Consider the following 22,700-nt stretch of genomic DNA (forward strand, 5'->3'; position numbering starts at 1 on the left):
GCCCAAATTCATAAAACTGTTCTCATGCTTGAGCATGGATTTTGTGCTCAATCCAACTTTCTTGTCACTTGCCATGTGACACGGTCAGATAGTCAATTTGTTAACATCTAAAATAGAAAACGGCTTGAAGTTTCTCCCTAAATCTGTCAAAAATGTGAACAAATAGTGATTATTTTATGAATTAAACACTGGAACAAGAAATTGGGCTTGAGTACAGAATTTGAGTTTGAGCATGAGAATAGTTTCATGAATACGGGCCCTGAGTACCCTCTCTTACAGACACATGCCTCCAGCTCTCCTAACGGAGTTGGCCCGTCATCCATGGCTCTTCTCGAGATATCTATCCCCCTACCACTATAAATTCAACATTACGACCCTCTCTCTAAGTTAGCTCATCATTCACCAGGCATTTTATCTGTTCACTTGATAACGTCTATTGTAAATATTGGACAGATGAGATCTGTAACTGTGTTTAGAAATCTCCCACAGATAGATTATTAGTCTCTATCCCGTCGAATTCCTGAATGGTGATGAAAAAGCAAGTAGTTTTGTGTGTAATTCGTGTTTTAAGTGCTACATTTGATCAGCAATGTGATTCTTTCGTGTAACAGGGACCATTTCACAGATACTATGCACGCCACCGAACGGCTGGCCGCAACGGTAGACTACGCTCCATACCTCCTCCTCCACCACCCTACCCAGGGTTCCTGCTCCACTTCCTGTAAGTATCCAACACTTCCTGTTTTGATCATCTGTATATTTATTTTGCTTAGCAGTGGTGTTGTATCTTTGAACAACAAGAAATGGAATTTCTGGAATTTGTTTGGTGTAATATAAATATAAAAAAATAAAAGTCATATGCTTATCATTTCATATAATAAAATTGAGAAATTTCCTAACCATTTATGGATGAGTAACTATTCCTATCTGGCTGAATAGTAAGTTCTATACATTTTGATATTCACATTTGTTCTGCACTTCCACTAAATATGCATCTTGAGTGGTGATCAAGACATCATTATGATTTTTACGTCACAATCGTAACATTTGAAATAGATAGCTGATTTTGGTTGTCGTCTGCGCCATTAATTGAAAATTTATCTTAAATTGTTAACCGCCTACAGACGAATCAGAATCTTCACAGTCGTGACTTCAGTTATGTCATCATTTCAGTGCCATGTTGGGTAACCCTCCACTGCCGAGATTTGGACGGGAGTTCCGAGAAGACGCAACAGAAGTAGAAAATTACGAGGCATTACTGAATCTTGCGGAGAGACTGGGTGACGCCAAACCCAAGGGTCTGACCAAGCTGGAGATCGACCAGCTGCCCGCGTACAGGTTTAACAAGGAGACGCACCACTCGGGCATGGATCAAACCTCCTGCGTTGTGTGCATGTGTGATTTTGAGAACCGCCAACTCCTCCGTGTACTACCGTGCAGTCACGAATTCCATACCAAATGTGTGGACAAATGGCTCAAGGTCTGTACACCGATATGTATTGCATTTCCCTCTGTTGAACAATTTTCAAGGTTTAGAATCAAAACACTTTGGAATGTATTTCAAAAATGCAATTGCAATGAGGAATTCAAATACAAAAAGAAAGTCAATTTGCCAAAATAGAATCTGTGACTTATTTTTACGTACTGATCATGAAGGAGAGTATATATGTTAACTGTATACTGGGAAGTTTTCGCTGCAGTTTAATTTTTGCCTTTTTTGCCCTCCCTAATGAGGGCAAATTTATCATTGCAGTTAATATAAGTAAACAGCACGATAAACTCAGTATTTAAATATGGAGGGCGAAATTAACACTGGGCAAAAATAGATTTCTTGGGCGAAGGACGAAAATGTCTTGGTATGCAGTATGTGTTTTTTTTATTTATTTTTTATTTGTTAATTAATTACTTTGAAAAAACATCAACATAAAAACATAATTAATTAACAATTGTAAGTTGTTTTTTGTTGGGTCAATACAGTAGCTGAACGTTATTTACAAAGTTTCTGGGGTTTTCTGTGGGAATAACAATTTTCTTTTTTCTTTTTCAGACAAACAGAACTTGTCCTATTTGTCGGGCAGATGCAGCAGAAGTAGCCAGCCAATCAGATTAGATGTTACTTTTAATGGTCAGCCAATCAGATTAGGTGTTACATTTAATGGCCAGCAAGTCTGATGTGGCTGTTACCTCTACTGATAGCACTGTTTGGCTGTTCCATCTATCAAACACACCTAATAAGAGCTGTAACAGGGACACTTAGGTGCAGGATGAGTAGATGGCTCGGTCGATTTTTCAGTGGTCGACGTATGAGCTGTGTGAGAAGGTCGACCCATGAGCTGTGTGAGAAGATCGACCCATGAGCTGTGTGAGAAGATGAGATTCTACGGAACACATCCCTAATTGATGAATTGATTCAAGTTTGACGAAAGAAACATTTTTTCACGAAATGGAATGGCAGTTACATGAATGGACTGTACTCCGCAGCATTTAAAGTTTCTTGGAAGGTTGATATGGCATGCTCTGCAAGACAGTTTTTTTTGTTTTTTTTGCAAAAGACTATACTTAATATTGTAAAATGGTGCATTATAAGTATTGAACAATTCATACAGACTTTTTCTATAAAAGCGACCAAGGTTGAATTGTGCGATAATTAACAGATTCATTATTCTATGTACCATTTTTTTTTCCCCCAAACTCTTGTCATGAAATATCAGTATGAAGTTGTAGTTTCATTTTTTAGGTGTTACTCAATTGTTTATCATGTTTTGTTATTTTCTGGGTGTTTTTTTTGTTGAATACCACTTCTGGTAGCCGAGTGTGTTGTTATACAGTGATTAGTACCAACAGGTCACTAGCCATTCATTGCCTTTGGCAACAACAGGAGATAGAACAAACGCTGGTTGTCATTGTTGGAGGGGTGTCAAGTTATGATGTTTATTGGAAATACAACCTTATATGGAAAGGCATTGCTTGTTATGACCATATATAGTCCAGCATTGCTTGTTATGACCATATATAGTCCAGCATTGCTAGTTATGACCATATATATAGTCCAGCATTGCTAGTTATGACCATATATAGTCCAGCATTGCTAGTTATGACCATATATGGGCCCACATTGCTAGTTATGATTAAATATGGACAGGCATTGCTAGTAATGACCATATATGGACAGGCATTGCTAGTTATGACCATATATGGACAGGCATTGCTACTAACGACCATATATGGACAGGCATTGCTAGTAACTTTTCATCTTTCCTATCAAGTGTAAGAAATGAGTTTGGGCATTACTGAGGTGAAACCTTTGTCTGTTATTCTTGTGGAGCGTGACGGAGCCTGGATTCACCAGCACCAGATTGGTTTTTATAATAACTCGATTATCATTGCTATAAAAACAACTTTTCTGGATTACCAAACCTAGAAATGTCTCTTTCATTACATGCTTTTCTAAATTAATTATTGAAAACAAGATTCTGGACTACTGCACTGTAAACGTTCCAGATTTATACACGGATGTGATGACCTCCAGGCTTGGTCAGTTCACCGCTGTGACCAACGTGCATGATTAACAATGGTCACAGACTGAGTAGTTTCTATCTACTTACAGTAGATAATTTGGTTTGTTATACTTGTTTGTATATTTTTTGTTGCCCCTGTAATACCAGTGATGGACAACAAATCCTGATGCTCCATAACCCTGCGTGTACACATCCATTTCTGTCTCATATTTTTGCTATACAGAGTAGGCTCCCCTTGTTGTGCTTAATCGATTTCCCTGCGGTTAAATCAGGGACATGAAACTGGTATATAGAGACCATTATTTTACGGGTGATTCATTATACCGGGTATTTACAGCAAAGAGATTTTTTTTTTTTAATAAGTTAATTATTTTTCTTAATATTAATTAATGAGTGACATGGGTTACAATGTCTCTTTGACAGTTCAAGAGACCAACAGAAATAAAATACCTGGTAGTTTAAAATTGTCACATGTTGAGGGAATATTTGTCTTTGAAAGTGTCGACGACTTTGGGAAGATGCAGCATTGAAGCTGTTTGTATGGCCAGTAGTTAATAAAGACAAAAAGAAATCTGTTTTTGCTAAATCGTTTGGAATTATTGAACGGATCAATCAACTGACATCAATCATCTAAGCTGACGTTATATCATTTTTTTATTTTTTTTTGACGGGACTATTCAACTTTTTACCTCTCATGCAATCCTGATCACCCCTAAATTTCCACAATAGAATGTTAATGCTGTTTGTGTAGGAACAGTCTATTTCCATCTGAGGGGGTAACCAGGATACGTTCAACATTCTCATTATTGTAACATGCCAAAACAATTTGTTTGGCATATTTTTGTGCTTGTAAAGTTATAAAATTTGTCTTCGCCCCATCCTGAGTACTTTTACCAAATCTTGACTGTAAAAAATATCCAATTATAGCACATATTTCATATAGCATACTGTTTGTATGTAACTGTTTAATCAAAGCATAAACTGAATGTTACTCTTGGTGTTCCGTAAAAGAAGCTGATAAGTTATACCTACAAACTTCTTTTTTACAAGATATTTATAAAATCAGTCCTTCAAAATAAAGGTTAACTTAACAATATGGTGACAACCTTTTCCTCGAAGCATAGTTTCCAGAATTTTGAATAACATTTTTAGAAAGAAAAAAAATGTTAGCATTCAATTCAATTTTCCCTTTGTAAAAATGCCATATATTTAGTATTAAAATTTGAAAATCTGAGTTAACAAGCTTTGATCCATTGTCCCCAGTTATATATGTTATTTAGCAATATTACGATTAGCGACTTCCCCTTTGTTATTGATTGTTTTCCCGTTTTCTGTTTGCCAATTTTGGGTATTAAGGGCTACGTATTTACCATTTTTTAAAGGTTATGTTTAGAGTGGGTCACCTCTAACAAGAACGGGGTTCCTGAAAAAAGACGACCACATACGCACACAACAATAAAACTGAAAATGTCTGTCGTTCTGTTCACCTCGACTCATTGTACAAAATACAACATGGAGTGAAACAGCTTTAGATTTGGTGATCACTGTATACCAGGAAATTTTCTCCTCGGTTTAACTTTTGCCTTTTTCGCCTTTCATAATTAGGGCGAATTTATCATGCGAATGTTATTACACAACGTACAACAATATATAGAAAGTGTTCATAAAGGGCAAAATTAAGCCTTGGCAAATACATATTTTCACAGTGCAGGGCTAAGGTTTGACTTGAAGAATGTTTCACTGTTTACAGCTTGTCACTAGTGTTTCGTTGGCACTGCATGAAATTCATGAACACAAAATTTATTCCAAAGTCAATATGAACATTTTGTAAATTGCAAGTTTTCGCATTTTTCTGAAGAACATTGTGAGTTTTGAGTGTTACGGTGGACAGTGCTACGAGACATTTGCGTTGAGGGCCCATCATTGTCTATGACCGACTGCCCAACATTGTAACCCGTTTTTTTGTCGTTCGTGTTGTTACTGCATTTACATGTATTATGTTTAGTGCATATTTTGTTTACAAATTTTACAATTTCACATTATAATGATTCTTTTTGCTATATTTAAAAGAATGTTGTAAATATCTTGTTTTCTTCATTTAGATTTCAAAGTTTAAGCTTGGAATAACATTAATCTTGACGAGATTTTTTTTAATTAAATGTTATGTGCTGCTTGTTAAGACACCATGTTTAGCAAGTGTGTATTTCAGGGATTTTCACTAGATTCCAGGGCAGTATGATTTTGACTGATTTGATTGGCTATTATTTGAAGTTATTCCAAAATGTTACCAATCATTCAGCAGAATTATGTTATGAACACATGAAGCAAGATGGCTGGTAGATTATTGCAAACATTTTCTTTGAAAACACTAAGCCAGAATAAAATTTATGAAATCATTTTTTATTTAATGGGGGAATGAGGCCCCCATTAAATGGCATTGGGGACAATAGTGATGAAAGTGAAATGAAATATACGGGGAATAACATTTTAAAGTAGATTGATATTTTACTTGTTTGGTTGTGATGATATGGCCATTAGTTTGTATTAGATCCTGCCTGCAGACACTTATAATTATGTTGAACTTTGTCGAAGTAACAACAATGCAATATACCGGTATCTATATCTGCTCAGAGCTTGAAACATGTATGTTTTTTTCTCAGGCCTGTGTGCTGAACTGTTTTAAGCATTGCTTCGGTTTAGGGTACAAGTTGGCAATTGTTTGTGAGGCATATATAATCACAGAGTCTGACTTTAAAAGGGACCCAGCCTTGTTTTTTAAAGCAAACCCGAAGTTGAAATTGAACAGTATTGCCAGATCTTCTTAAAGAGTAAGAATCTGGCATTGTTGTTGATTCTCGACGTCAGAGTTTTATTTTTGGTCAAATAAAGAAAAATCTGTTTCCTATTACAATGATTTATCTCATTTTTGGTGTCAACCTCAACATTTTTTGTTTGTTAAGTATTACCCACACTGGGGGACAAGGCGGAATATTTTTTTTCTGTGTTGTGTTTGTCCCTGCTCAATTTGTAAACTTCAAAAGGGACTGGTCAAATGAATTGATTTCACGATGGTGTTGACAAGCTGGTTAACTGTTTCATGAAAATAAATCATTAGACCTGCAATGTACCCGTCAGAAAAATGGCAAGTCCTGTTTCTAACTGGCTTAGAACAAATCACAAAGAGCATTTGTAAAAACAATTTCCAAATAGGTTTTGTCTAGCTTCCCTCGGTTTTCAAAGAATGTAGCGGGAAACAGATTATTTTTTACTTTGACTAAGGAATTGGGGCCATATGCTTCATATGTATGTATTTGTGTGCACATTGAGATTTTCATATTCATATACAATTCGTAAAATTGTATTTGTACGTGTCCTTGTTTCAGAGGTTAACGTTTTACCAACTATCAACTCTTCCTCTACGGAGCTGCAATAACTGTCTTAGATATTTTTTTCTTCCATCATTTTGTTCTCATCCGATTGTTCTTTCGTTGAAGAATTAACATGCTTTTTCTAGCCTTATGAAAGACACCCATATCATTTCCAAATTCATACCTCACGTTCCACACGATGTTAAAAAAATCCTGTAAGTGATGTAAACAGCAGGTTTCTTGTTTATGTATATTCGACGAAGTGTCTGTTGTCTCCGTATATGAAGGGTTGGTGCTGTTAGATAAATATTTTTTATGCTCGCTGATGAATATTTCTCTCTGAATATTCTTGTTCCAACTCCATGACGACATTCAAATCTATTTATAGCTTTGCGTTTTCTCTTCAAATTTATAATGATTTTTATTTCCTTGGGTCATCTAGTGAATGATCTCACAGTCCAATATATTTTCAAAAAGTTACGAGTTTTGGAACTTAAAGCGCATTCTATATCTCATATTTAAAACCTACAACAGTTCTAACAAGATTCAGTGCTAACTCCAAACCTTTGTCAATGCCAAACCAAATTGTTAATTATTAATCTGATGACCAATTATCAGGTCTTTTTATAATACAAAATCATTATAACGAAGGGAAATGTTATAAGCTTTATGCTAATAATGTTAGGTTGTTTTTTTTATACATTTTCATGTTATGTAATTATTAGTTGCCTGCACTGTTTATCAAGTGCTTAGCTAAATGATTTAGGAGTTTTGAATTTTTGAATTTCATCAAATATGGCGATTATTTCTTCTTTTTTTCCCCATATTCTCATTAGAGTTCTTCAGTTTTGTTTTGTGTTACATAGAGATTACACAAATATGTCCTATTTTGATTCATGTTGCCAATAAGACGACAACTGTAATAGAACTACATCAATTAATCGCCCCCTCGAGTAACAAGGGGCTCACTTTATCTACCTCTTTTGAATAGCTAGGCCAGCGATCTGTAAAATAATTATCATATATTTTGCAAATCTGTCCTGCTTTACATCATCAATAGACAAAAATTATATATAATTATAAATTACATATATTATATACATATATTATATACCAATTATCGTATGTAAGAATTTGCACAGTTTCTATTTTACAGAAGAGTTACTATGGTTAGTTGGTTCTGGATGCATTGCACCTCTTCTGTGACCTTAGAATGACCTCTCCCGTGAACTTTGACCTTTAGCACACCCCTAGCTTTGTTACGACCTTGATTGTTTACGGATTTTAACTGTACTGTTGTCCAGACCAGACAACTACAGTCGAGCAATAATAAAGTACAGATATCTTTACCCACGTCTTGTGTCTTCTGTTTCCGTGTCGTTAATCATTGCTGATATCTTTAGTGAATCCTTTTCAGCCATGTTTGGCTGTTTCAATCACATTAATTTCATGGTGCAGCATCCGTCCGTCATACAGTCAGTGTGTCGGTATTCCTCCGAAAGTACGAATGGGATCAGAATGAAATTTGCTATGCATGATCCCACTTGTCACGTGCTCCAATTTGAATTGGATACGAAAAACAAAACGACCGCCAGGCAGCCATCTTTGAATTTGCATTTCAAGTGTGTTACAGTGACAGTGAATTTACAGTGACTGCGAATATTAGAACACAACATAACCTATATAGTAATTACCTATAAAGGGTGAAATGGACACTGGGTGAACAGGGATTCTAATGGTGGAAGGCGAACAATTGACTGGGGGAAAGTTTTCTGGTCCGTACTATTTCTCAGAAACTACTGAAGGGTTGTAAAGAAACCTGTTACGTTACCTCAAATTCAGAAAAACAAAAGGCCATCATTGGTTTTTGTATAGATACTGCATGTAAGTTTATAACCGCTATTTTCAGAACGGACTTTGGGTATTGTTATGAAACTTGCTATACATGTTTGCCCTTGTCCCTAGTTGTACAGCTCTGCCTGTTCGAGATGGATAGGGAATTCTAGCTTGGAACAATCCCCTCAAAGATAAATTACATTCTAGCATGGAACAATCCCCTCAAAGATCAATTACATTCTAACGTGGTTTGCATGATCCTCATAGTACATATACATGAGCTCGTTCAAGACCAGAGAAATTAAAAGAAAAGAATAATATACTGGGATATTTCAAGATCTTTTCAATGGTAATACTAATTCTTTTTTTTAGGTTACCTGACCATAGGTCATGGTAACCTATTGTGATCGCCTTTTGTCCGTCCTCGTGCGTCGTGCGTTAACTTTTCCTTGTGAACACGATAACTTCAGTAAATGTTAACCGAGTTTGATGAAACTTTGTATACAGCCATATATGTATTATGATCTCGGACGAGTTCGAAAAGGGGAATTATTGGACAGTAACTTACAGAGTTATTGCCCTTTGTAATATTATTATTATTGGATCTTGTGAACATGATAACTTGAGTAAATGTTAACCGAGTTTGATGAAACTTTGTATACAGCCATATATGTATTATGATCTCGGACGAGTTCAAAAAGGGAAATTATTGGACAGTAACTTACAGAGTTATTGCCCTTTGTAATATTATTATTATTGGATCTTGTGATCATGATAACTTGAGTAAATGTTAACCGAGTTTGATGAAACTTTGTATACATCCATATATGTATTATGATCTCGGACGAGTTCGAAAAGGGGAATTATTGGACAGTAGCTTACAGAGTTATTGCCCTTTGTAATATTATTATTGGACCTTGTAAACACGATAACTTGAATAAATGTTAATGGAGTTCAATGAAACTTTGTCCGGTAATTATTTAACGGTAACCTGCAGAGTTATTGCCCTTTGTCATTATATTATTATTTGTCCCTGTGATGTTGATTGACATTACACAAGAATAGATGTAAATTCATGTGGTACATCTTTTTTTTCATTCATGACGCATTTTTGCTACTAACAAGGTGCTATTAAAATCTTGTGCCTTATTTAATAAATCATTGACTTACGCTTTTACTTGTTTCTTTTAACCAAGAACAGAAGACATACAGTTACCAAATTTGTTCAAAACAGACCCCTTGGGTCAAAATTTGAGTCACACCCATTTATTTCAGTTATCGTGTTCACAGGGTCCAACAATAATAGAATTACCAAGGGGAATAACTATGTAAGTTATGGTCAAATTGGTCCGGTATTCAAACTCATCCAAGATCTCATTGATACAAAGCTGCATACAAAGTTTCATCAAAATCGGTTCATTTTTACTGAAGTTATTGTTTTCAAAAGGAAAAATTAATGGATGATGCAGCAAGATCACTTGGACTGAGGAAAAGTATGAATTGGCCCCTGGATGACAGTCCTAATTTGAATCGGTTGTCAGGTGACCGTTAAGGCCGATGAGCCGCTTGTTTATTTTAGAGTATCGGACCATCACAAATAAAAATAAAAACACATTGATTTGCCTTTTTCAGCTATGGTTCCCCCAGTTATTTTCATACCAGATGTCAGCTCTGACATAATTTGGGTGTTTTGAACGTGACATCGTTACGATTGCGACAACAAAAATATAACATGTCAGATGGCTGGTTGATACTGACTAGTCGCTGTTTTATTCATTGATTGAAAATTTATCTCAAATCTGAAGGACAAATAACAACATATTACAAAATTTATTGTCAAAATCAATGTACCATATAAACATTCTGTTAACATGATTATTTTTGTGCACTCAAATTTTTGTGCATAATTAAATTTTAACAGCATTGATAAATTGGCGCCCTCATATTCTATGTTATGGAAAACAATGTTCAGGATCTGTATACAATCATAATTAAGTGCAATATTTCATGAGTGAAAAGCACTAAAGTAAGACCTCCGCTAAAATATATTGGTTTACAAATACTGTAGTTTTAAATTATATTCTGTACACATAGCCCTATAAATTTGAATAGGATTAGTGAAAAATAATCGTGATACTCGAACACATGCTATTGGATTTGTCTAAATCTGCTGAGAATTATAGGGCTATAACTATGAACAGAACACAGTTTAAACTTAAATATTTACATTTCTGTTGTACAATCCTTAGAACCAGGCAAAATAGTTTCCAGTAAGAAACAACTCGAGTCCATCATCGCAAGAGTGATCGGGGACCAACCATGACATGACGTCAAATTCAAACTAGAAATTTCTGAAAAAATATCTGCCCTTTGTCAGAATAATCCATATTAGCTCAGTAATAATTCTGCCCTCCACATTTAATCAGTAATAATTCTGCCCTCCACATTTAATAAGTAATCAGTCTGCTCTCCACATTTAATCAGTAATAATTCTGCCCTTCACATTTAACAGTATGTATATTATGTTGTTTAATCAGTAATAATTCTGCCCTCCACATGTAATCAGTAATAATTCTGCCCTCCACATTAAATCAGTATGTATATTATGTTGTTTACCCAGTAATAGTTCTGCCCTCCACATTTAATCAGTAATAATTCTGCCCCCCACATTTAATCAGTAATAATTCTGCCCTCCACATGTAATCAGTAATAATACTGCCCTCCACATTAAATCAGTATGTATATTATGTTGTTTACCCTGTAATAATTCTGCCCTTCACATTTAATCAGTAATAATTCTGCCCTTCACATTTAATCAGTAATAATTCTGCCCTTCACATTTAACAGTATGTATATTATGTTGTTTAATCAGTAATAATTCTGCCCTCCACATGTAATCAGTAATAATTCTGCCCTCCGCATTAAATCAGTATGTATATTATGTTGTTTACCCAGTAATAGTTCTGCCCTCCACATTTAATCAGTAATAATTCTGCCCCCCACATTTAATCAGTAATAATTCTGCCCTCCACACTTAATCAGTAATAATTCTGCCCTCCACATTTAATAAGTAATCAGTCTGCTCTCCACATTTAATCAGTAATAATTCTGCCCTTCACATTTAATCAGTATGTATATTAGGTTGTTTACCCAGTAATAATTCTGCCCTTCACATTTAATCAGTATGTAAATTATGTTGTTTACCCAGTTATAATTCTACCCTCCACATTTAATCAGTAATAATTCTACCCTCCACATTTAATCAGTAATAATTCTGCCCTCCACATTTAATCAGTAATAATTCTGCCCCCCACATTTACCCAGTAATAATTCTGCCCTCCACATTTAATCAGTATGTATATTATGTTGTTTACTTAATATGGTCGCTATAATGATAAATTAAATTCGCCCTTATTATGGCGGACAAAAGAGGCGAAAAATAAACGGCAGCAAAACTGTCGCGGTATTTACTACTGATTTATGATTGTCGCCTTACTGAAATGGTATCCAGAGAAAACACGACATTGTAAAAATGTATCGTCACCAACAAGAAACCACATAACATTTCCTTTTATTATTTGCATATAAATGTGAGGATTAAAATGTATTATATTGATATCTATGATGGCATACAACACAGGGTGGTTAGTTCATCAAGACGGCATAGGTTTGACTCCCAAATCTGACATATCGTGGAATGTTTGAACGGGAACCTTAAATAGTGGCGAGATATTTAATACATATAATTAACTGTCCAGGTGAAAAAGTGTAAATACTGGCAAAGACTCCCAACAACGCCATGTTCTCGCCATTTAGGAAAGGGTCCATGGCTTTAAAATTTGAGAAGATATGCCTTTCGGAAACCAATTTGAACATTTTTGGAATTATACCCAAATACTGTTTTTTTTCCCCCGGTTTTATTTTTGTGAAATAATAGCAACATTTTCCATTTGGAATGGGACTACAAAATGGCAATAGAAAAAGCCCTGGGTAATAATCATACCAATTATGAAATAATATCCAGACAGTGACGAAAGCTAGAGGCTTACACTGTTGTTACGTACAGTGAGCAGATACAGTAGATTATAGTGATGTTATCTACAGCGACAGATACAGGGAAAGATACAGCGACAGATACAGGGACAGAACAGCAGCATTCAGTGATGTTACCTACAGTGACAGATACAGCAGCATACAGTGATGTTACCTACAGCGACAGATACAGTGAAAGATACAGCGACAGATACAGGGAAAGAACAGCAGCATTCAGTGATGTTACCTACAGCGACAGATACAGTAACAGATACAGCAGCATACAGTGATGTTACCTTCAGCAACCGATACAGTGAAAGTTAAACAGATTACAGCGATGTTATCTACAGCGACAGATACAGGAAAAGATGCAACGAAATGCACACACTTTTGCTCCAAGTTTGAAGACAATTTCTAATATAAGAAAAAAGGAGAAATAGTGGATATTGGAGCGAGTGGTCTGGTGGGTCTGGAGAGTAGTGATAATGTGTACTACAGCTTCTGACATGTTTTTCACACAATTCAGAGAAAATTATTGTTTTCCACACAATGGAAATACCTTTAGTTTCTTCATAAGAATAAGAAGAGGTGAATAACCATTACAGCAATTTAGACCCCGTGTCAGCACGAGATGTTTAAACATACTCAGCCTGGTGTCCATTAAAATATCAACAACTGGCCAACAGGGGCTAGATAAAGAGATAACTGGTGTATCAGGGGGGATATAAGTACAACTGGTCAAGGGGGCTAGATAAAGAGATAACTGGTGTATCAGGGGGGGGATATAAGTACAACTGGTCAAGGGGGCTAGATAAAGAGATAACTGGTCAAGGGGGGCTAGATAAAGAGATAACTGGTGTATCAGGGGGGATATAAGTACAACTGGTCAAGGGGGCTAAATAAAGAGATAACTGGTCAAGGGGGGCTAGATAAAGAGATAACTGGTCAAGGGGGCTAGATAAAGAGATAACTGGTCAAGGGGGGCTAGATAAAGAGATAACTGGTCAAGGGGGCTAGATAAAGAGATAACTGGTCAAGGGGGCTAGATAAAGAGATAACTGGTCAAGGGGGGCTAGATAAAGAAATAACTAGTGTATCAGGGGTGGATTGAGAGACAACTATCTTGCAGGTCTAAGGATAGGCTGGATAGGAGGTATGATGATATACTTGAAGCTGGAGAGAGAGCAAACTAGTTTAGTAGGGTAGCAGATAGGAAGAAATGGTAAAGTAGGGCGGGATAAAAGTACAACTGGTTTTGTAGTGAACAAATGATGGAAAACTAGTCTAGTTAAGCTGGATAAAAGTACAACTGGTCTAGTGGGGTTGTTTGAAGGACAACTATTCTAGTGGAGCTTAATAAAAGTACAACTTGTCTAGTGGAGCTGGATAAAAGTACAACTGGTCTAGTAGGGCTGGATGAAAGTACAACTGGTGTAGTGGGGATGGATGAAAGTACAACTGGTCTAGTTGGACTTGATAAAAGTACAACTGGTGCAGTGGGGCTGGATAAAAGTACAACTGGTCTAGTTGGGCTTGATAAAAGTACAACTGGTGCAGTGGGGCTGGATTAAAGTACAACTGGTCTAGTGGGGCTGGATAAAAGTACAACTGAACTAGTGGGGCTGGATAAAAGGACAACTGAACTAGTGGGTCTGGATAAAAGTACAACTGAACTGGTGGGGCTGGATAAAAGTACAACTGAACTAGGGGGGCTGGATAAAAGTACAACGGAACTAGTGGGGCTGGATAAAAGGACAACTGGACTAGTGGGGCTGGATAAAAGAACAACTGAACTAGTGGGGCTGGATAAAAGAACAACTGAACTAGTGGGGCTGGATAAAGGTACAACTGAACTAGTGGGGCTGGATAAAAGTACAACTGAACTAGTGGGGCAAGATGAAAGTACAACTTGTCTAGTGGGGCTGGATAAAAGTACAACTTGTCTAGTGGGGCAAGATGAAAGTACAACTTGTCTAGTGGGGCTGGCTAAAAGTACAACTGGTCTAGTGGGGAAGGATAAAAGTACAACTTGTCTAGTGGGGCTGGATTAAAGTACAACTGGTCTAGTGGGGATGGATGAAAGTAGAACTCGTCTAGTGGAGCTGGATAAAAGTACAACTGGTCTAGTGGGGCTGGATAAAAGTACAACGTGTCTAGTGGGGCTGGATTAAAGAACAACGTGTCTAGCAGAGCTGGATAAAAGTACAACTGGTATAATGGGGCTGGATAAAAGTACAACTGGTCTAGTGGGGCTGGATAAAAGTACAACTGGTGTAGTGGAGTTGGATAAGATTACAACTGGACTAGTGGGGCTTGATTGAAGTACAACTGGTCTAGCAGAACTGGATAAAAGTACAACTTGTCTAGTGGGGCTGAATAAAAGTACAACTGGTCTAGTGGGGCTGGATAAAAGTACAACTGGTCTAGTGGGGCTGGATAAAAGTACAACTGTTCTAGTGATGCTGGATAAAAGTACAACTGGTGCAGTGGAGCTGAATAAAAGTACAACTGGTGCAGTGGAGCTGGATAAAAGTACAACTGGTCTAGTGGAGCTGGATAAAAGTACAACTGGTGCAGTGGGGCTGGATAAAAGTACAACATGTCTAGTGGGGCTGGATAAAAGTACAACTGGTGCAGTGGAGCTGGTAAAAGGACAACTGGTGCAGTGGGGCTGGATTAAAGGACAACTGGTCTAGTGGGGCTGGATTAGGGCTGGATAAAAGTACAACTGATGCAGTGGGGCTGGATCAAAGTACAACATGTCTAGCAGAGCTGGATAAAAGTACAACTGGTCTAGTGGAGCTGGCTAAAAGTACAACTGGTGCAGTGGGGCAGGATAAAAGTACAACATGTCTAGCGGGGCTGGATAAAAGTACAACTTGTTTCGTGGGGCTGGATTAAAGTACAACTTGTGCAGTGGGGCTGGTTTAAAGTACAACTTGTATAGTGTGGCTGGATAAAAGTACAACTTGTTTTGTGGGGCTGGATTAGAGTACAACTTGTCTAGTGGGGCTGAATAAAAGTACAACTGGTCTAGTGGAGCTGGCTAAAAGTACAACTGGTGCAGTGGATCTGGATAAAAGTACAACTGGTGCAGTGCGGCTGGATCAAAGTACAACGTGTCTAGCGGAACTGGATAAAAGTACAACTGGTCTAGGGGCTGGATAAAAGTACAACTGTTCTAGTGATGCTGGATAAAAGTACAACTAGTGCAGTGGAGCTGGATAAAAGTACACCTGGTCTGTGGGGCTGGATAAAAGTACAACTGTTCTAGTGATGCTGGATAAAAGTACAACTAGTGCAGTGGAGCTGAATAAAAGTACAACTGGTACAGTGGAGCTGGATAAAAGTACACCTGGTCTGTGGGGCTGGATAAAAGTACAACTGTTCTAGTGATGCTGGATAAAAGTACAACTAGTGCAGTGGAGCTGAATAAAAGTACAACTGGTGCAGTGGAGCTGAATAAACGTACAACTGGTGCAGTGGAGCTGAATAAACGTACAACTGGTGCAGTGGAGCTGCATAAAAGTACAACTGGTGCAGTGCGGCTGGATCAAAGTACAACGTGTCTAGCAGAACTGGATAAAAGTACAACTGGTCTAGTGGCGCTGGATAAAAGTACAACTGGTCTAGTGGCGCTGGATAAAAGTACAACTGGTGTAGTGGAGCTGGATCAAAGTACAACTGGTCTAGTGGGGCTAGATAAAAGTACAACTTGTTTAGTGGTGCGGGATTAAAACAACTTGTCTAGTGGGGCTGGAAAAAAGTACAACTTGTTTAGTGGGGCTAGTGGAGCTGGATAAAAGTACACCTGGTCTAGTGGGGCTGGATAAAAGTACATCTGGTGCAGTGGAGCTGGATAAAAGTACACCTGGTCTGTGGGGCTGGATAAAAGTACAACTTGTTTCGTGGGGCTGGATTAAAGTACAACTTGTCTAGTGTTGCTGGATAAAAGTACAACTTGTGCAGTGGGGCTGGTTTAAAGTACAACTTGTATAGTGTGGCTGGATAAAAGTACAACTTGTTTCGTGGGGCTGGATTAAAGTACAACTTGTCTAGTGTGGCTGGATAAAAGTACAACTTGTATAGTGGGGCTGGATTAAAGTACAACTTGTGCAGTGGGGCTGGATTAAAGTACAACTGGTCTAGTGGGGCTGGATTAAAGTACAACTGGTCTAGTGGACTGGATAAAAGTACAAATGGTCTAGTGGAGCTGGATAAAAGTACAACTGGTCTAGTGGGGCTTGATTGATAGACAACTGGTTCATTTGGGATCGAGAGAGAAGAACAACTGGTTTAAGGGGGGCAGGAGAGAAACAAGTTGTTAATTTTGGCTGCAAAATTATTAAGTGGGGCTTGATAGAGAGACAATTGGTATGAGGGACAACTGGTTTAGGGGCAAGAGAGAGGGACAACTGGTATAGCAAGGCGGAAGAGCGAGACAACTTGTCTAGTTGGGTTGGATAGAGGGACAACTATTCTAGTTGGTTAGGAAAGAGGGACAAATGGTTCAGTGAAAATTGAGAGATGGACAACTGGTTTAGTTGTGGTTGAGAGATGGACTGCTGATTTTAGAGGAAAGGAATTGAAGGACGAATGATTTAGAGGAAAGGGAGAGAGACAGCTGGTTTAGAAGGTTGGTGAGAGGGACCCAGCTGGTTGAGAGGAAAGGGAAATATGGACAACTGATTTAGAGGGAAGAGAGAGAGAGGGACAACTGATTTAGAGGGAAGGGAGAGAGGGACAACTGATTTAGAAGGAAGGAAGAGATGGACAACTGATTTAGAGGGAAGGGAGAGAGGGACAACTGATTTAGAAGGAAGGAAGAGATGGACAACTGATTTAGAGCGAAGGGAGAGATGGACAACTGATTTAGAGGGAAGGGAGAGATAGACAACTGATTTAGAGGGAAGGGGGGGGGGACAACTGAATTAGAATTAGAAGGAAGGGAGAGAGGGACTGCTGATTTAGGGTGAGGGAGAGAGAGAGGGACAACTGGTTTATTTGTCCTGGAGAGAGTGAGCTGGTTTAGAGGGAAGGGAGAGATGGACTGCTGGTTAAGTGTGGAGGGAGAGAGGAACAGGTGGTTTGGGGGGGGGGAGAGATGGACAGCTGGTTTAGGGGAATGGGAGAGATGGACTTCTGGTTTAGTAGAAGGGAGAGCTGGACTGCTGGTTTAGGGAGAGTGAGAGATGGACTGCTGGTTTAGGGGGAGGGAGAGATGGACAGCTGGTTTAGGGGGAGGGAGAGGGGGACAACTGGTTTAGTGGAATGGGAGAGATGGACTGCTGGTTTAGTAGGAGGGAGAGATGGACTGCTGGTTAAGGGGGAGGGAGAGATGGACTGCTGGTTTAGTAGGAGGGAGAGATGGACTGCTGGTTTAGGGGGAGGGAGAGATGGACTGCTGGTTTAGTGGGAGGGAGAGATGGACAGCTGGTTAAGGGGGAGGGAGAGGGGGACAACTGGTTTCGTGGAATGGGAGAGATGGACTGCTGGTTTAGTAGGAGGGAGATATGGACTGCTGGTTTAGGGGGAGGGAGAAATGGACTGCTGGTTTAGGGAGAGGGAGAGATGGACTGCTGGTTTAGGAGGAGGGAGAAATCGACTGCTGGTTTAGAGGGAGGGAGAGATGGACTGCTGGTTTAGTAGGAGGGAGATATGGACTGCTGGTTTAGAGAGAGGGAGAGATGGACGGCTGGTTTAGGGGGAGGGAGAGATGGACAGTGGGTTTAGGGGGAGGGAGAGAAGGACTGGTGGTTTAGGGGGAGGGAGAGAGGGACAGTTTGTTTAGGGGAGGGAGAGAGGGACAGTTGGGTTAGGGGGAGGGAGAGAAGGACAGTTGGTTTAGGGGGAGGGAGAGAAGGACTGGTGGTTTAGGGGGAGGGAGAGAGGGACAGTTTGTTTAGGGGAGGGAGAGAGGGACAGTTGGTATAGGAGGAGGGAGAAAGGGACAGATGGTTAAGGGGGAGGGAGAGAAGGACAGTTGGTTTAGGGGGAGGGAGAGAATGATAGTTGGTTGAGGGGGAGGAAGTGAGGGACAGTTGGTTTAGGGGGAGGGAGAGAAGGACTGTTGGTTTAGGGGGAGGGGGAGAGGGACAGATGGTTAAGGGGGAGGGAGAGAAGGACAGTTGGTTTAGGGGGAGGGAGAGAGGGACTGTTGGTTTGGGGGGAGGGAGAGAGGGACAGATGGTTAGGGGGGAGGGAGAGAGGGACAGTTGGTTTTGGGGGAGTGAGAGAGGGACAGCTGGTTTAGGGAGAGGGAGAGAGGGACAGTTCGTTTAGGGAGAGGGAGAGAGGGACAGTTCGTTTAGGGAGAGGGAGAGAGGGACAGTTCGTTTAGGGAGAGGGAGAGAGGGACAGTTGGTTTTGGGGGAGTGAGAGAGGGACAGCTGGTTTAGGGAGAGGGAGAGAGGGACAGTTGGTTTAGGGGAGGGAGAGAGGGACAGTTGGTATAGGAGGAGGGAGAAAGGGACAGATGGTTAAGGGGGAGGGAGAGAAGGACAGTTGGTTTAGGGAGAGGGAGAGAGGGACAGTTGGTTTAGGGGAGGGAGAGAGGGACAGTTGGTTTAGGGGGATGGAGAGAGGGACTGTTGGTTTAGGAGGAGGGAGAGAGGGAGAGCTGGTTTAGGGGGAGGGAGAGAGGGACAGTTTGTTTAGGGGAGGGAGGGAGGGACAGTTGGTTTAGGGGGAGGGAGAGAGGGACTGTTGGTTTGGGGGGAGGGAGAGAGGGACAGATGGTTAGGGGGGAGGGAGAGAGGGACAGTTGGTTTAGGGGGATGGAGAGAGGGACAGTTGGTTTAGGAGGAGGGAGAGAGGGAGAGCTGGTTTAGGGGGAGGGAGAGAGGGACAGTTTGTTTAGGGGAGGGGGAGAGGGACAGTTGGTTTAGGGGGAGGGAGAGAAGGACTGTTGGTTTAGGGGGAGGGAGAGAGGGACAGATGGTTTAGGGGGAGGGAGAGAGGGACAGTTGGTTTAGGGGGAGGGAGAGAAGGACAGTTGGTTTAGGGAGAGGGAGTGAGAGACAGTCGGTTTAGAGGGAGGGATAGAGAGACAGCTGGTTTAGGGGGAGAGTGGAACATGCACTAATTGAAGATCGCTGGTCTTTCAACTTTGAGAAAAACATGTTATTTTTCTCTACACAGTGTGAAATCATGTCAGTAACTGAGGTACATAATGTCAGCTACAAGAATACATCTTCTCAGTTTTACTATTTGTGGCTATATATGTCTAGCATACGTATCTCCCTCACTAAAGAGTTCTACAATCATAAACCTGTAAATTACTTTTATAAAAAGTGAATTAGATTTAATTGTTGAAGCGATGACAAATGTAATGGATCTATTGATAAAACTCAAGTTATTCTAACTGTTTATGACTAATGCTAATTAAAAGCTTGCCCCTTGGGTAGGGACAGACCCCTACATGGATGAATGAATTATTTTCCTAATTATATTTCAAGCAATGCAAGGGTATATGAAGATACAGGTGAATTTGTGCAATTCTACAATTAACGGTGAACGAGACAGACGCTTTTTCTAAAAATTTGTTGATTCCTCACACATTTTCACAGCAAGCCAAGCAAGTTAAGACATTGCAGTGGGTTTCTCAAAGTTGGCTTAAAGTAATGACACAAAATGGCTATTGGTCCCTGTCCTAAAGCTGAGGCAAGACCCTGTCTTCATGCCGAGCAATTGTATACTGTTCAGCACTTTAAATTCGCAGGGTCAATATTTTGGGGTTTCGTATTCAATACATATTCGCGGGGGATAAATTTTACTGTGCACTCGAATCCCATGTGTCGTAATCAATTAATCACCTACTTTGTACACATAAATATGTTGTTGCCACTTATATGTAAGTGTTGTTTTTACATGGACTGCCCAGTTGTCCAGTGATAATCTGATTTCAGTTCATTTAAGCTTGCATAACATCGTAAGTATTTTCAACATGTTGCGATAAGGTCAGTAAAAATGGTTTACATTTTTGATAATTTTGCTGGTGTTTAGAATTCGCAGAAATTAGTCAAAGCGTGAATATACAATATGAGGTTATAGATTAGGGATCTCAACCGTTTCCAAGTAACAAACCAGTTTCCCTATTGGACCCCACCCTAGGGTGAGAACAGACCCCAGAGTAAATTTTGGTAGCATGATTATATTGTCTTATGATATCAAGTATTGGTAAAATGTGGAAATAAAGACTGTTTTTAAGCTGTGATCCAATTTCTCAAATTAGGCCCAGCCTGTCTGCCCCACAGGGGATCACACTCTCCATGTATACAAAGTTGAGTTCCTTTAGCCCAATGCTGTTCTAGAACAAGTTTGGGTCAAAATTCCTCTGTTTTGATAGGAAAAAGACTTACCTAGAGTATTAGATTAATCTCCATTTTCTGTATTTGACCCTGCCTCTCTGCCCCAAAGATGGGAGCAGGGATGTTTTCACAAAATTTCGTGACAATGCCTTTATTTGTACACAGGGAGAAGGATTTTAAAGATTCGTCTGTTTTCCCAATATTGTGCCCTGCTACTCTGCACCAGGATGGGCCACACCCACTATTTATACAAAATTGAGTCCCCTTTGCCCAACAGTACTGCAGATCCACAGAGCTCTTTGTGAGTTGTAGCATTCTAAATGAAAACATTGGTTGATGGACATTGCACCATGGCATTAGCTAATAATAGTCCAGGTAAACCTATAAGGGAGGTAACTCTTAAATATATATCGTTCACCTAGATATTTAAGCAATCACTACAAAATATTCTCATTAAATACACTTCCAGGTAATATCGAAAATATTCCAAATATTGGCAATGTCTCTCAAAAACATTCTGCCCTTATAGGTTCCTTCCCTCTATACCCATATGTGTGTGAGTGTGAGGATGTGTGTGTGGTTGTTTTTTTTTTTGGGGGGGGGGGGGGCACAACCAATCGTTTATACAACATTGAATCCCTATCATATGCATGGAAGAAGGATTTTTGAGATTTATCCCTAATCCTTTTATTGAGGCTGCACCTCCTCTCCCATATATACAAAATGGATTCCTTTTAGCCCCCAGCAGGGAGCCACATCCTTTATATACAATATTGATACATGTTGGGCAAATAATGCTCTCAATCCTATTTTGTTTGAACATCTTCTTCTCCAAAACACACTCTGTATGTATAATTCACAACCATGTGGTTTATTGAACAAGAAAACATGTTTTAATCTTCTTACCCATCGTCTTGGTTGACCTTTGACCCAGGTCACTGATCAAAGTTGACCTTCGAACTCAACAAAATATATTAGTAATTAGATTTGCATTGCTATAACATTGCCAAATTTCGTGGCTCAAGGCCCTATGGTTCTTTACAGCTGTTTGTAGTTTTTAACATATTTGAATCTTGTGACTATCACAGGTAACAAATGACCCCATATTGAACCTGGACCTTACAAAACTATTTACATGTTCAATCCCATGTTGACATTGACCCTGGCCAGCACTTGAAGTTTGCCTTTTATCTCTGTATAATATGAAAAGTTGTGCACCGCTGATCTACATAATATCATCATGTACATGTACATGTATTACAGCTTTTTACCCCAGCTACAGTTCCTTTGATAATGTTTAAACTCAACATAATCAACCCCTGTGACCTTGAAAGTAGGACAAGGTCATTTATATGAGAGAACTTAACAGAACTCGATCCAAGGTACTTGCTGACAGATAATCAGGATTCAGTTTTTAGTTTTCAAGAAAATGTATCTCATAGAAAAAAAATTGATGATGACACTGATGACAAATGCTTCTCAGAACAATGAAGTTTGCGCCAGGTGAGCTATAGGTCATATGAAAATGTTCTCGGTTACGTAGTTTGATAAAGGTGAACAGGTGAATGACGTAGATAAATAAATGTGTCCGCCAATGACATTAAGGATTGCTATAAACAAGATTGACCTGTTATAAA

General features: G+C 39.2%; 1 protein-coding gene across 1 annotated transcript in view; it reads left to right on the forward strand.

Annotated features, from left to right (window-relative positions):
• LOC110450018 overlaps positions 1–8,235 on the forward strand; it is a 79,586-nt gene extending 71,351 nt beyond the window's left edge. Inside the window, exons 25-27 of the mRNA XM_021497225.1 lie at positions 612–721; positions 1,174–1,480; positions 2,048–8,235. Coding sequence (XP_021352900.1) covers positions 612–721; positions 1,174–1,480; positions 2,048–2,110 — 480 coding nt within the window. The 3' untranslated portion in view covers positions 2,111–8,235. The remainder of the gene's footprint in view (positions 1–611; positions 722–1,173; positions 1,481–2,047) is intronic.
• Positions 8,236–22,700: the final 14,465 nt, after the last annotated feature.

This window comes from Mizuhopecten yessoensis, unplaced genomic scaffold (assembly GCF_002113885.1).
Source record: "Mizuhopecten yessoensis strain PY_sf001 unplaced genomic scaffold, ASM211388v2 scaffold4899, whole genome shotgun sequence".
NCBI classification, from domain to species: Eukaryota; Metazoa; Mollusca; class Bivalvia; order Pectinida; family Pectinidae; genus Mizuhopecten; species Mizuhopecten yessoensis.